Genomic DNA, 15,478 nt, shown 5'->3' with positions numbered 1-15,478 from the left:
GCCAGCATTGAAATTGAAATTGGCAAGATCAGGAGCAGTCATGGGGGCTGGGGTGTTGAACAAATCGATTAGGTTTATTCGATGACTTCTACCAGCATGATTTCCTAAACCAAGCTTCAAGGTTAGGTCCACCAGGTTTCTAGCATCACTTTTGTCATGGTGGCACCCATTCAATCCAGTTGCTTGATGGAACCTCTGGGAATCCATGAGTGTTCGAAGTTTTTTATCTGCAAAAACAACCAACCAAGCCCGTGAAAAATTATCAGACAGCTTCTTTGACATATAATTAAGAGATAGCTTCTTCTTCTTTCTTTTTTTCTTTTTAACAATGGATGCCTTTTGGCAAGATGTAAAACGTGACAATCCACTGTTTAATTACTTGACAAGAAAGCAAAAAATACTAGTGAGTAAAATGCATGTCAACGAGTAAAGTTAGATGTATGTTTTTTAAGGGTTTTGAGCCCTTGTATAAGTGGTTTGACTGCAAGCAACAAAGGTGCAAGAACACATTTGACAGAGACGAAGAACAACAAAAACTATCCCTTCACATGGAAAAAGGCATGGCTATACAAAAACAAAGCCAAGGGAGATGGCTCAAAGGGGGGAGAGAGACTTACAAGAGGCTAAGGTATGGAACTAGTGAAGAGAAGGCTATTAGCTTACTAGAGGGTGTGAAGTGAAACGAAGAATGGTAGCCTTAATTTATAGGGATTTCGAAGACATGGTATATATGGAAAGGTGAGAAATATGAAATATTTTTTTTTTTTTTCATTTGGAGATTATACATTTGTATTAAATCTGTATTTAAATTAAACCTTCTATAAATAATTTTTATAAATTCAACAGTATATTCATTACATTATATTAAAGCAATTCAATCAACAACGCTCAATTGTTAAATTTTTTTTTAGGGTTATATGGCTAATATTTTCCACCTTTACAGCTAGGGTGTATATGGATATAGTTGGATTAGAATTGTGTTTATAATTGTATATAATTTCATTTTTAATATTTTATAAATTGTAAGCCTAATCTTTTTTTTTTTCATTTGAGTAAGTTGAATATATCGGGTTGGACTAAATTCTTTATAGATATTACAGATATCAATGACTTAAGCATATATTGTTATTTTTTTTATGGGTCTGATTTTAGAAACAACCCTACAACATGGACAGTTCGGTGGCATGACATCTTTAATATTATGTATAATTTTTATATCTTGCGCCACTATTAAATCCTAGTTACTCTCCACTTCTCTAATAAAGAAACAAACTCTTTTTTGTTACATTAAAAAAGAATCTAATAAGAAGTTCATTAACAAAAACTTTGAAGTCAAAACATTTCTAAATAAAATAAAAATAAAAATTGAATCCTCAAACTATCAAATAAGATAAAATAAAATATAGGGTATATAAGTTGGGTCGGGTTAGGATTGAGTTTCAAAAATATCAACTCATTTCTCGATCCTTGATATCCATTTCTTAGGTTTTTAATCCACTATCATTTATAATATCCATATTATCTAATTTAATTTTTTTGAGTTGGGTCAGATAATATAAATATTATAAGTTAATTAGTTTTTTTGAACACCTATATTTGCAACCTTCAATATAATAAATGGATTTTTGTTAATAATAAAAGTAAATTATATCGAATTGTCTAAATGTAATGAATATATATGATAAACTTTATATAAATATTAACACATACTATAGAATTCAATTTTTTGTTTCGTACAATGGTTTTAAAATGGAGCTTCTCCAAGAAAATTAAAAAGAAATGGAAGTAAGGTTTTAAAAATATTTCTATGTTCATTTTTTTGTATATATATGGAAACAATCTTGTGTAATGCAAAAAGAACCAACAAGTTTTATAGGCAAATATAATTTTATAATTAATTGTAATAGGTATCCTAATAATTAAAGATGATAGACTTAATCTTGATACGTGAAAAACCATTTGATTATTTTTTTTTAATATAAAAAATAAAGATGATTTTTTATTTTAAAAATACAGAAATTGACTTAAAAAATATTCTAAAAAATATATTTATTTTATATTTTTTATCTTTATCTTTTCAATAAAATATATTTTTATCTCCATTATCTATATATATGTTACCTTAAAAGCGAAAAAACGAGGCCACAAGACAACACACCTCACTATTCTCTCATATTTTGGAAACTATATCTGGAATTTGTATCTTTTCGTATATTGCCATCGAAATATTCCAATAAAAATGACAACAATACCCTTGAATGGAGTAAATGGAAAATGCATTGCTGGTAATCACAATCCCTTAAAATTAGCTCTAATAATAGTCAAGAATATACGTATGCTATCTTTCTTAATTTTTTAGGTGAAAACCTTGTAGCGAGTAATTTAAAAAAATATTAAATTGAATTCTCTTAAAATAACTATGATAAGAATGTACTTTTAAAAATGCTAAAAAAATAAAACTTAGTCTGAATATATATATATATATATATATAGCTACAATTAAAAGAAAAAAAAAACCATTCATCTAGAAATTAAAAAAAAAAAAGTTTAAATCCACGTGGTATATTAATACGTGTTTAAATCCACGTGGTTTCTAAATGATCTTTGAACTTCATGATGTGATCAATAACCTCAGAAAATCGAATTAATAGATCATTTGATGGTCTAATAATATTGTGATTAACCGAGATCCATAAGAGTATTCGTGGAAATAAACCAAGAAATTAATCACTAGGGTTAGATTAGGGATTTTAATTAATTCATGTTTATCTAGCAAACAACAATACATATATATATATCCTCACTTCCTAAAACAGAATTAGGATTACCTCGGATGTTTAAGAAATAAAAAAAAAATCAAAAGCAAGATCAAGGAAAATATAGTAAACTTAAACCCTATCAACATGTTTCGAACCCTCTATATTGAATTTATTTAACAGGTTTTAATAAAATTCCATATTTAATACCATTTTGAGTGTAAAGAATTGAATTCATCACTAAAAATGGTACAAAAATAAATTACTAAAAAAAAACAATTAATGTAAAAACTAACTATTAAAAAAAATACTTATCTACCCATCTAATTTTAAAGACCTTTAAAGGAATGTTATGAATGTGATGAGGGTAATATTAAAAATAAAATGAATTAATTTTTTTTTAACATGTAAATTTAACTTATATATCAATTAAATTTAAATGTAACACTATGATTAAATTCAATTAGAAATTTTTTAAAAATTATTATGGTTTAAGTCTCATCTTACATCATCTAATTAAATTCAATATGTCATCTAATAATTGTTTGTATTATTATTATTATTATTATAGAAGTTGTTGTCGTTGTTCTACCTCAATTTTTTATCTTTATTTTTGTATATATTTTGAAAAAATTAAAAAAATATATATTTTTTCAATAAATTTATCTATTTTGTTATTTTTTATTTATTTTTTGTGTGTCAAGAAATATTGAAAAAAAAATACAAAAAATATATGAAATGGGGTTGCAATTGAACCAATATTTGAAAATCATAAACAGAAAAGAAGTTTGGAATTTTTTAAGTTATATTTGGGGTTTGAATTGAAGATAAATGGACTTAAATTGGTTTAATTTGGCTAGAATTGAAAATTTGAGGTTCAATGATGAGTTTGGAACAAATAGCTAAATTAGAAATTTAACTAGGAGTTTAATTGAGAGGAAAAATTGAAATTTGAAGTTAATTTGGCATAGAAATAAAGAATTGAAAGATCAAGGACCAAAACAAGTAAAGTGGAGAATCTAGAGGGCAGATGTTATTTCAGTCAGGGGGTGAATTGATTGAAATTAAAAGGAAAAATAAAGGTGGAAATTGACTAGAAGTGAAGAATTGAAAGACCAGAAATCAAGAAGTAAAAAGCACTGGAATGGAGAGACTATCATGAAGTTTGACACAATTAGATCAACGAAGAAATCTATTTCTGCAAGAGAAGCTAAAACAACACCGTTTCACTCTAAGTGATTCTTCTGTTATGCAGAGTTCTCAAAGGTTCTTTTCAGGTAAGAATTTAGGTAAGAATGAAGTGCCTAAATGCTATAAGCTACATATCTACTAAACCATGTTTGAGAGTATGGTTGTTGTCATAACTTATTTTTGGGTTACTCTTCAAATTCACCTTTTCTCTTCCAAAAAATCAAAAAAAAAAAATATTCGAACTAAAAACCAAAAAATAATAACATTGAGAAAAGGATGTTAAAGCGCCCAAAAAAGGGCTAAAAAATTGGTTGAAGAGGCTAAAAAATTCAAAGATTAAAATTTGACCATATATTTTTTACAGATGAAGAGCCTTGTTGACAAAGAAAAATTCAATTTGAGAAAAAAAAAAATCCAAAATCAGATGTTTATGGACTCAATTAAATTTTATTGTAGGTTTAATTGAATTTATATAGGGTTTGATTACAAGAAAAAATTGATTTTTAAGTCAATTTAGGCTTTAATAGAAAAAATTAAAGTTCTGGGGTGAAAGTAGAATTTTTGAGAGTTGATTTGGTCAAATCAAGGGCTTAATTGCATAGATATTGAAGTTTGATGGCCAATTGAGGACTTAATTGAATAAATCCGAGACCAAGGATCAAAATGCAAAACACACGCAAATTGAAGGATTGATGTGAAATTTGGCGCTTTGGCGCCAATTTTCATTTAAATGAAACGGCGCATTTTAAGCAAAACGTCGTCGTTTCATGTGTAAAAGAGAGAGAGAGATGAAACGGTGTTGTTTTGAGGCAGCATTGTTTCTTCTTCTTCTTCCCCTGCACGTGCAACAGGGGAAGAGAAGTTTTGTTTTCTTCCCCTTGTCTCTTCCTCCCACGTGCTTTAGAGTCGAAGTCAGACGCCACCCATCTCATGATGAGATGCCAGAGCAGCCGTGCCCCGCAAGCGATGCCTCCATTGGCCACCATTATTGGCGTCGTGACAAAGCAAGCGACGTGCGCACCATGCACGGGCAGCGATGGGACGGGGCAAGGTCGACCCTGCTCCCCCTGCCCCTATAAATACCACCCGAACGCGGGGAAAAAAGAGAGGAGAAAATGGCAGAGAACAGTAGGGGAAGAGAAAGAAAAAAAAAAAAGGAAACCAAGAGAGAGAAACCGACAGTGTTGAGAGAGATAGACAAAGAAAAGGAAGAAAAAGGGATAGAAGGAGCGAACTGGAGTGGCCTGGTGTCCCTACGCCGTGGAGAAAAAGAACCACCGCTGTCATTGGGCTTCTCAGTAATCGCCACCGTAGCGCCACCAAGAACAGTCACTAGCACCACCATTAGCTCTACCAGGAGATCATCACCTCAGGTAAATTCCCTCCCCCCTAGCCGCCGGTCATTAGTCCTCTTCTTGCTTGCAGAACGTGCACGGTGCACGTTCTACATGCAAGAAGAAATAATTAGCTGGTTATTGTGCATGCGCACAGTAACCGGCTAATTAATTAATTGGTTACTGTGCTCATGCACTTTTTTTGTTTCTTCGGTGCGCTAGAACATCAGCCCAGCCCACATGTCTGGGCTGAGACCAGCCCTGTTTTATGTAGGCTGGAACAACAGCCCAACCGCGTTTTGTGTGTTTTTTTATTATCTATATATATTTTTTTGAAAATTGTGATTTTCCCATGGATTTTTCTACATCATTTTAACTAATATTGGTCTGTATTTTTATGTCGTAAAAATACAAATCCGGTATTAAAAAAATACCCGATTTTCAAAAAAAAAAACTTTTATCTTCATGCATACGCCCAAGTCTCTCAAAGCTAAAAAAAAAAAAAACACTCATATTTTATTTTGTATACAACAAAGAAAACTTCAAAAAAAAATTATTTTAGCATGCATTTTGGTTTTAATAACCAGTTTATTAAAGTCATGAGAACTTGACCAATATTTCAAAAAAACCAAAAAAAATATTTTTTTTTGTTTTAATATCTGGGATTACAAATTTATACATAAAATGTATTCTCAATATTAAAAATGTAGTTCTTTTATAGCCATTAGACCGGTTAGGTTTTTACCCCATAAGATAAGAACCTCCTTACTAAGGAGGTCTTTTCTTGAACCATAGGCGGACCAACATGATAAGACCTTAGATTTTTTATCAGACAATAAAACAATGCAGCTTACCTTAGGTAGGGCATATTTGGGGTGTTAATACATTCCCTTTACGTAATCAGTCTTCGTACCTGATCTCTGAGATCAGTTAGGATTCCTAATAACCAAAAACTAGGTGGCGACTCTCATTCCATTTTTTTCACTGCTAAGAGACAAAGAATTCATTGTCTCCCCACATTTACCAGAAATATATCCATACATTTGAGGGTGGACGATCACCACGACACCGCACACGTGCAACAGTAGCAGTTATTTTTTAAAATATTTTTCATTTCAAAAAACTTCAAAATAAATATATTTTTTTTTTATTTTTAAAAATTATTTTTAACATCAATACATAAAAAAAAAATTAATTTGAAACAAGAAAAAAAATAAAAATAAAAATAAAATTATAATTATAATTTTTCAAAAGCATTTTCAAAATATAATGCCAAGCACATCCTAGGTCATCGATGGGCTCCATCACTGTATAAGATGGACTTACAAAAACATAGTAATCCAATGATTTTAGCTGGCTAGACAGTTACATACATATATATACATACATATGTCCCAAAATGTAAAGAACTCAAAATACATACCATCACGCTTGCTATAACATAAGCACTAATTAATTGCAAATAATTTATTAAATCATTACATAATTGCTACGACATTAATCTTATTTAATTTATTAATTTTCCATCTCCACACCTTATTGTTTATTTGACTAACCCCCGTCACATTCCACGGTCCCCGTTCAAACAACTAATAATTTCTTATAAATTCCATCCAGACGACTGACTATAATACTAATAATCACGTTAGTCTTTGTTCACTTGAATTAATCATATCAAGGAAAATATGATTTAGTTAACAGGTTTTAATAAAATTCAAAAGCAAGATCAAGGAAAATATAGTAAACTTAAACCCTATCAACATGTTTCGAACCCTCTATATTGAATTTATTTAACAGGTTTTTAATAAAATTCCATATTTAATACCATTTTGAGTGTAAGGAATTGAATTCATCACTAAAAATGGTACAAAAATAAATTACTAAAAAAAAATAATTAATGTAAAAACTAACTATTAAAAAAATACTTATCTACCCATCTAATTTTAAAGACCTTTAAAGGAATGTTATGAATGCGATGAGGGTAATATTAAAAATAAAATGAATTAAATTTTATCTTTTTTTAAACATGTAAATTTAACTTATATATCAATTAAATTTAAATGTAACACTATAATTAAATTCAATTAGAAATTTTTTAAAAATGATTATGGTTTAAGTCTCATCTTACTTCATCTAATTAAATTCAATATGCCATCTAATATTTGTTTGTGTTTTTGTTGTTGTTGTTGTTGTTGTTCTACCTCAATTTTTTATCTTTATTTTTGTATATAATTTGAAAAAATTAGAAAAATTAAAAAATATATATATTTTCAATAAATTTATCTATTTTGTTATATTTTTTTTTTGTGTGTCAAGAAATCTTGAAAAAAAAATACAAAAAAATATATGTAATTGGGGTTGGAATAGAACCAATATTTGAAAATCATAAACAGAAAAGAAGTTTGGAATTTTTTAAGTTATATTTGGGGTTTGAATTGAATATAAATGGACTTAAATTGGTTTAATTTGGCTAGAATTGAAATTTTGAGGTTCAATGATGAGTTTGGAACAAATAGCTAAATTAGAAATTTAATTAGGAGGTTAATTGAGGGGAAAAATTGAAATTTGAAGTTAATCTGGCATAGAAATAAAGAATTGAAAGATCAAGGACCAAAACAAGTAAAGTGGAGAATCTAGAGGGCAGATGTTATTTCAGTCAGAGGGTGTATTGATTGAAATTAAAGGGAAAAAAAAGGTGGAAATTGACCAGAAGTGAAGAATTAAAGGACCAAAAATCAAGAAGTAAAAAGCATCGAAATGGAGAGGCTATCATGAAGTTTGGCACAATTAGATCAACAAAGAAATCTATTTATGCAAGAAAAGCTAAAACAACTTGGTTTCACTCTAAGTGATTCTTTTGTTATGCAGAGTTCTCAAAGGTTCTTTTCATGTAAGAATGCCTAAATGCTATAAGCTAAATATTTACTTGAGCGTGTTTAAGAGTATGGTAACAATTATTTTTTTAAAATATTTTTATTTTAAAATACTTCAAAATAAATATATTTTTTTATTTTTAAAAAAATATTTTTAACATCAACACATTAAAAAAAATTAATTTGAAACAAAAAAAATAAAAATAAAATTATATTTTTTTAAAAGCATTTTCAAATTATAATGCTAAACACATCCAAGGTCATCGATGGGCTCCATCACTGTATAAGATGGACTTGCAAAAACATAGCAATCCAATAATTTTAGGTGGATAGACAGTTACATACATGCATATATACATACATATGTCCCAAAATGTAAAGAACTCAAAATACATACCATCACGTCTGCTATAACATAACCACTAATTAATTGCAAATAATTTATTAAATCATTACATAATTGCTACGACATTAATCTTATTTAATTTATTAATTTTCCATCTCCAGACCTTATTGTTTTTTTGACTAACCCCCGTCACATTCCATGGTCTCCGTTCAAACAACTAATAATTTCTCATAGATTCCATCCAGACGACAGACTATAATACTAATAATCACGTGACGAAATCATATATTCTTATCAATAGTCTGTATTCAAATGGTGGACTTTGATTGGACGAAGATTGACTGTAATTTATTTCCTTCCTCCCCCAGCACACATTTGCCCCCGGAGCAAATGCATGCCCTCGTGAACCTGATAAAAAAAAAAGGAAAAAAAGAACGAAGGAGAGGCTGAGCAAGTCTTAAGTTAATTTTTTTATGATTTTTTTTCCTTATTTTTTATGTTTAGATTAATACTCGTTTTCTCTTTTATTTTATTTAGAAAACCCTTGTTAAATTATGATTATTTTTATATATATTTAAAATTTAAAGAGCTTTTTTATATATTTTATATAGATAAATTTTAATTTTAAAAAATATTTTTTTTTCTTATAAGAAACATTTGACACCCTCCATTTCATTATAAAACTTTATAAGAACAATGGGTAATTTGAATTATTTTAACTTTGCCCCTGGGCCTTCAGATTCATCCCTGCCAAGTCCCAATTGACACCCGGCCCTGCCAAGGTTGCTCGGAAACCATTATCGGTTCTGAAAAATCTTATGTGTTCAAACATATACTTGATATCTTTATTGATGATTTCTTTTAGTATTAATTACATCAAAAGGTAAATATTTTTTTTATTCAACAGGGTATTCTCGGATCAGCTTACTCGAGACCAAGTCTTATCCTCGAACGATTCTAAAATCACAATCTACACACCTTCACAACATTGTGAATTTGAGAATATTACTAACACATCTCCCTTTATTCTCACATCATATGGGAAAAAAGTTTACTAATTTTCACATAATATTTGCAAATTACCATTTTAATTATCTTCCATTAAAGCTGAGCCAGCAGACTGATATCAACGGGAAATGCATCAGTCAATGACTGGACCCTGTATGCTCTCCTTCCCAAGATCAAAGCTCTAGCCTCTGTAGGATGTGCTGAATCATAGAATGCATACTGTGTCCTATCAGGACATGGAATTGTAGAAGGATCGCATAATCCTGTACTGGTTAAGTTGCAACAAGCAACTCTGGTGAACCTGAAAGCTGCATATACATAATATTATCCATAAGATTATAATAAATCACATATATATATATATATATATAGAATCAACAAGATAATAAATCTTGATTACACTAAATGGCATGGTGTTAATAAAGAAAATGAGAGTTTACCTCGAGTTGACTCGGCATCAATCTGGTAAAGATTTATGTAAGTAAATTTAGCTCCAGGAAGATTGGCGTTAAGGTTTGTAACTAACGGTATGAGCTTGCTATTGAAGATTTGTACTGCGTTGTTGATCATCTCTACACATGAAGAGCCATTCGTACCATATGTTGCCAGTGCATTGGGCGAGCAACCACTTTGGAGGAGTCCCGCAACAGCCACCTTCCTTGCTCCAAGATCGTATAAGCTCTGCAGCATATAAACCATACATCAGAAGAAATCCAAGTATAATTTCGAGAGATCTTACTATTTGTTGTTCTGTGAAAGCAAGATACATATATAAATGAGATAGAGATGAAGACACGATATAAATGTCTATAATTAAAACAGTTTTAGATATAATTTATATACTTTTTTCTATTATCTTCGTTTCTTTTATCCTCGAGATAGCAACTAGATACTTTATATTTACATATAAAATTGGAAGTATTTACGTATAAAATTGTAACAATTACCTTTAATTGCTGAGAATATTGTTGAATGAGCACTGTAGCGTATTGGTGAACGTTGAATTGCCTGCTAGTGTTATATAACTGGGGCAGGAAGTAATTCATTGTGTAGTCATTGTTGCCCATGTCAATGGTATAAATGCACTTGCTTAGGTGCTTCATGGCTGAATCTTTATTTCCCAGTACTTCAGTGATGAGTGAAATTATGACACGGTGATTTTGTAACTGCTCATCCATGGATATCACATCACCCTAAATACCCAAAAAAAAAAAAACATTTTACAATTTTATAAATAGCAATCAATTGTTAACATCAATAGCACATTTATTGAAGCCCGGCTTGCTTGGTGGATTGATTTAGAATCTTGATAATATATCTATCCATGACTTGGATCAGAATAATAATAAAAAAATTAATTCAAATATTATTCAGTCAATCCGGTTTACTTAGTTAAAACATAGTTTAATTTTAAAAAATAATATTATTATTTTAACTTAAAAAATTAGAATATAGTTTTGATTGAATGGTAACCCATCCAATCCGTAACCCTTATCAATAGATTTATTAGATTGTATAAAGAGGTAAGTTTTATAGCAATTCATGTTATTTTTTTCTTAAATGAAAGAACTTTATGAAATTAAAACTTTCTTATTAATTATCACAAAAATTATGAAAATTAGTATTATGTTTGTGCTTAGCTAGAATGAACAAATGTAGTTACCACTGCTAAGAGCCCACTTTCATTGCGAATCCCAGCTGATCCAGATGCGTAATTTACACCTCTTAATATATTTTTTGTAGCTTTTGCTTCATTGAATGTTGGAATATAGTCGTCAAATCCCAAAAGCTTACCTGTAACAAAATACTATCGATGGGTTAGCATGATAATTATGCTATGCAACATGATATATATCGATCAATTTAAATACCTAGGTTATTGATTTAAGACATAGTTTTGATACCTACCCTATATTCACATCATAGTTATCACATCATGGTTAGACCGGTCAATTCACCGATGAGCGGGTTGGTCTGAATTTATTATTTATTTTTATTTAAAATAATATTATTTTAAATAAAAGAAAATTTTTAAAATAAAAACTTTGTTGATAACTCCAAAACTTTGATATCACTTAATTTTTAGGACGGTTAATTTTTGCCCGGAGACTAACTTCCTTACGTGCACGGAACACAATTTAAAGGAGAACAAATTCCATATCCTCACTCTCTCTCTCTCTCTCTCTCTCACTCTCACTCACTATCACAAATTGGCTCGTTCTGCTGCTTACTGCTAAAATTAATTCACCGAAGTGGTGCCAACCCATTAAATTGCTAGGTTGTCTCTCATATGGGGAAGCTACACAATTAATCGAGTCCTGTGTCAACATGTTAACGAGTCGAGCTACCAAGTCATTCTAGGTTTCAGAACTGATTTTAAGGTATGTGTGGATTACAAACTATCTAAAAATAATGATAAATTATTATGAAAGATGTACAGAAGCGTTAATTACTAAGAATATTTGATATTTCAAGTATCAACAGGTAAATTATTGGTGAAAAGAGAAATAATTATAGTTAGTACTAGGATTAAAAAAGAAATCAAAATATATACTCATTTAAGTAATTAGAGAGGGAGGAAGAAGGAGACCGATGACATCGGCTGTATTGTTGCCATTGCTGAACCTCCCGGTAGGCCCTTTGCTAAAGTCAAACCCATAAGGAGTATAATTGGCTTTTGCCAACGTCGAAAGATTGTTGTTGTTTCCATTATCAAAGAGAGAGTCCCCAAAAACAAAGTAACATGGCACTTGAGGTTCTCCATAAGCACAATTCTGCATGTTAGAGATCAGCAATGGAATGGTGAAGAAGATCCACCATAGCAGCTTGGGCTCATTTTCCATTAATGAAAACTGAGTTAGCTAGAAGTGATTGAAACTAGATATATAAAGAAAGAACGAAGGGTGATGATGTTCTGAATGAAGAAGTTAATAGACGAGAGTGTTGTTGAGAACTACAACCCCAAAAAGTGCTGATTTTATAGGCGTGGAGATGTGGTTATCCTACTCTTGGCTACGTAATTTGAATGCATAATTTGACTTGAACGCCGGAAATTACTGATTTTAATACTGTTGATGGATTTTAATACTCTTGGTTATCCTTTATCTGCCATTTTATATATATATATATTGTTGTCTCCTAGTGTCTTTTTTATCTTGTTTACTGTCGAATTATAGCGCTTTAGATTCAGTTCGAGCTTATCTTCTAGTTTGTAGGCTTTGAAAGATGGTACAATAGAGGAATAGTTGTTGACGACCACAAGCCCAATAATGGCTGTTTTTATAGTTATGGAGATGTGGTTGTCAGGGACCATTAGCCGGTCGTTCTCCTCTTTGCTACGTAGTTGAGGGAAGTGCCCAGAAATTTTAATGTATACTTTGACTATGGAGTTGGAAATTGATTTTAATACTAGCTGGATTGCCCGCGGCAGCCTTGACAATTATGAACTCATGAAACCTTGGCAAGGAGGGGAAGGAAGAACTTTCGTAGCATGCTGTCAAAGGAAGTGAGTTTTAGCAGGAGCTGCAAGAAAATTATCCAGCGCATGCCCTTCCATGGCTACTAAACTACATGTCCTGTAAATGAAAAATGAATCATCAAGCAACTAAAATAACCAAGGTTTGAACAAAAACAATAAATTAGAAGCTTGTATATCTTTGAAAAGATCTCATTGATAAGAGATTTCAATGTATGTCATCACAAAACAAATACAATTAATTCTATGGTATACCAAAAGAACCGGAAATGAAATTAAATCATCAATGACACTAAAAATATAAAAACATATTGAATAATCTTTTAATTCGTTAAAATTTAAAAATATTTGTTCATCAAATCAAAACAGAGATTTTACCATGCATTCTATATATTAATTTGATATTCAACAAAAATAAAACAAACAGGGTATTAGTCCTTTCATTTTTAATTAAAATTTTCAATTTCCTCTATCACAAATAAAATAAAATAAATGGTAACTTGGGCACTAAATTCTTTGACGTGAATTACTCGTAACTATACATAAAGATATTAAATTTTTCAAAGATATAAACCTCTCAGCTCAAAAACTCATTTAAATTTCCAAAAAAATGGGCAATAATCTAACATATTTTCCATTGTGGCTGCGGCACATCCACTTGCATATACTTTGTCTTTTACAACATTAAAGGCAACTTGAACTACAAACACACGCAAAATTGATAGTTGAAATCAACTTCGTTTGCTCCAAAACCTCCAAATATCACTAACACAATTTGCTACATACAACTATGATAATCAAACTCAAAGAAGGAGTTGAATTACTAGACAAAAAAGTCTGGTATATTGAGAGAAGAGGGAATAATTACTCGGTCAAAGTTATGTAGCAGCCTTGTGTACAGAATTATTTGTCCAGGTATATCTTCATGCTCTCTTTTTTTTATATAGAGAAGAATAGTACCACCAAAAAATTGAAGTATTATCTTGGTTGTTATTGCATGGTCCGAGGATTTCCTTACAATTGCAAGGAATTTAATTGATAATTTTTCAGTAGGCTGTCCCTTTTGTAACTAAAAAAAAACAATTGTCCCTTTTGTTGGACCTTTGCATCCACCTTTCTACTATTCTAGTTGAACAATTCATGCCAGATATCATCCACCACAATTTTCAGATACATTAGATTGTTGGAAATAGTGAATTTATTTATATATAGATTCGTCTATGCAACAGTTTTGAAAGGGAAAATTGTTGGAAATAGTGATTTATTTATATAGAGAATGCTCAAATCACCAATTTCAATTCTACGTGCAAATTAACAACTTATTTAATACACATAGAATCGCCACTTTTTATCGTATATAATATACTAACAACCTTTTTAATTAATAAAATAGATATTCATATTGGACAATAAAACGATTGATTGGTGTTAGTTTGGTGATTTCACATTTAAACAATTCTTTTGAGATACATTAGATCATTCTTGGCCACAAAAGGATACACAGAATATATCTCAAAGCATTAAAATAGTTTTACGTTTTGCAATAACTCCTTTACCATCTATTCCAAGATGGCAGGGATATCCTTCCCCTTAATTTTGATGACTCGTTCTTAGTCATATATTTTGCATAGACGAATCTGAAGTTTGTATACTCGTACGTGGCACGACCTAGCACCAGCAACGTTTGTTTCATGAAATTAAAAAGATATTTTGATGCGACTCTCTTAGAGCTAGAAAACAAATTTCCAATTAATTACCTTCGGTTTACTAAAAAGTAATTATCCTTCAAACATAATTACCTTCGGTTTTAATATATTTGTGGTATTAGTTTTTTTTATTCAATTAGCAAATATATATTTAGTTAATTTTTAATTCAAAGCAAGTAATTCAAATATTTAGTTAAGCTTTCGCATCTGCTTAGCAAGACTGGATTCGTTTTTATCATGTAATAATGATTTCTTTTTGTACTTCTTCAAAGGCAAAAACAAACTCTTCCTGGCCTTGTCTTTAATTTGAGTTTGTTTAAACTTATGGTGTTACTTTTAAAAATATTTTTTACAGAGAGAGAGATTCTGAAAAGCATCTTAACAACTCTCTCCTTTCAATCCCAATCCCTCCTCCTCCCAGCCGGCAATGATGGCAAATAATGTCAACAGCTCTAGGTTTCGTTGAAAGTAAACTAACTTTTATAAATTAGTTGATCGATTGGAAATATGTTAACTAGTTAAGATTGAATAACTAGTTAGATTAAATAAATTAATTGACTAATTAAAAAATAATCAACCAGTTCAGTCGGCATCACGAAGAAGGAGAAGAGTTGCAGCAAGAAATAAGAAGAGATCTCTCCAGCTCGTTGAATCACCAGATGGGTTAACATTTATGCCTGAAAATCTTTATGGTCAAGGAGTTGGAAGGCGGGGTAGCCAAAGAACCGTGGCTCCTGGCCAGCCAGGTCAAGCTGGGCCCAGCCAACAAGCAACTGCAAATGGTGGTGA

At 30.5% G+C, this 15,478-nt stretch overlaps 1 protein-coding gene across 3 annotated transcripts; it reads right to left on the bottom strand.

The window, feature by feature from the left end:
• Window positions 1-9,316: 9,316 nt before the first annotated feature.
• Window positions 9,317-12,463, bottom strand: LOC118061344 (GDSL esterase/lipase At4g18970). 3 transcript variants are annotated; one of them, XM_035074774.2, is made up of 5 exons: window positions 12,099-12,462; window positions 11,172-11,302; window positions 10,456-10,701; window positions 9,949-10,189; window positions 9,317-9,816 (listed from the first exon to the last, which is right to left on the bottom strand). In XM_035074774.2, the coding sequence occupies exons 1-5, from the start codon at window positions 12,349-12,351 to the stop codon at window positions 9,602-9,604; spliced, it is 1,086 nt and encodes a 361-aa protein (XP_034930665.1). In that variant the 5' UTR covers window positions 12,352-12,462; the 3' UTR covers window positions 9,317-9,601. The 3 variants fall into 3 exon arrangements, with proteins under 3 accessions (XP_034930665.1, XP_034930667.1, XP_034930666.1); XM_035074776.2 differs by having other exon boundaries at window positions 12,063-12,171; XM_035074775.2 differs by having other exon boundaries at window positions 9,633-9,809; window positions 12,099-12,463.
• Between the last annotated feature and the right edge of the window lie 3,015 nt (window positions 12,464-15,478).

The sequence above is a fragment of the Populus alba genome, chromosome 3 (genome assembly GCF_005239225.2).
Source record: "Populus alba chromosome 3, ASM523922v2, whole genome shotgun sequence".
In the NCBI taxonomy this organism is placed as follows: Eukaryota; Viridiplantae; Streptophyta; class Magnoliopsida; order Malpighiales; family Salicaceae; genus Populus; species Populus alba.
The sequence above is the reverse complement of the archived record's forward strand: the minus strand, read 5'-3'. Positions and strand labels throughout refer to the sequence as shown.

Coding starts and splice junctions, on each gene's coding strand:
- LOC118061344 (XM_035074774.2), bottom strand. CDS start 12,351: ATGGAAAATGAGCCCAAGCTGCTATGGTGGATCTTCTTCACCATTCCA. Junction 11,303..12,098: donor CAATACAGCCGATGTCATCG/GTCTCCTTCTTC, acceptor ATTTTGTTACAG/GTAAGCTTTTGGGATTTGAC. Junction 10,702..11,171: donor AAAGTGGGCTCTTAGCAGTG/GTAACTACATTT, acceptor TTGGGTATTTAG/GGTGATGTGATATCCATGGA.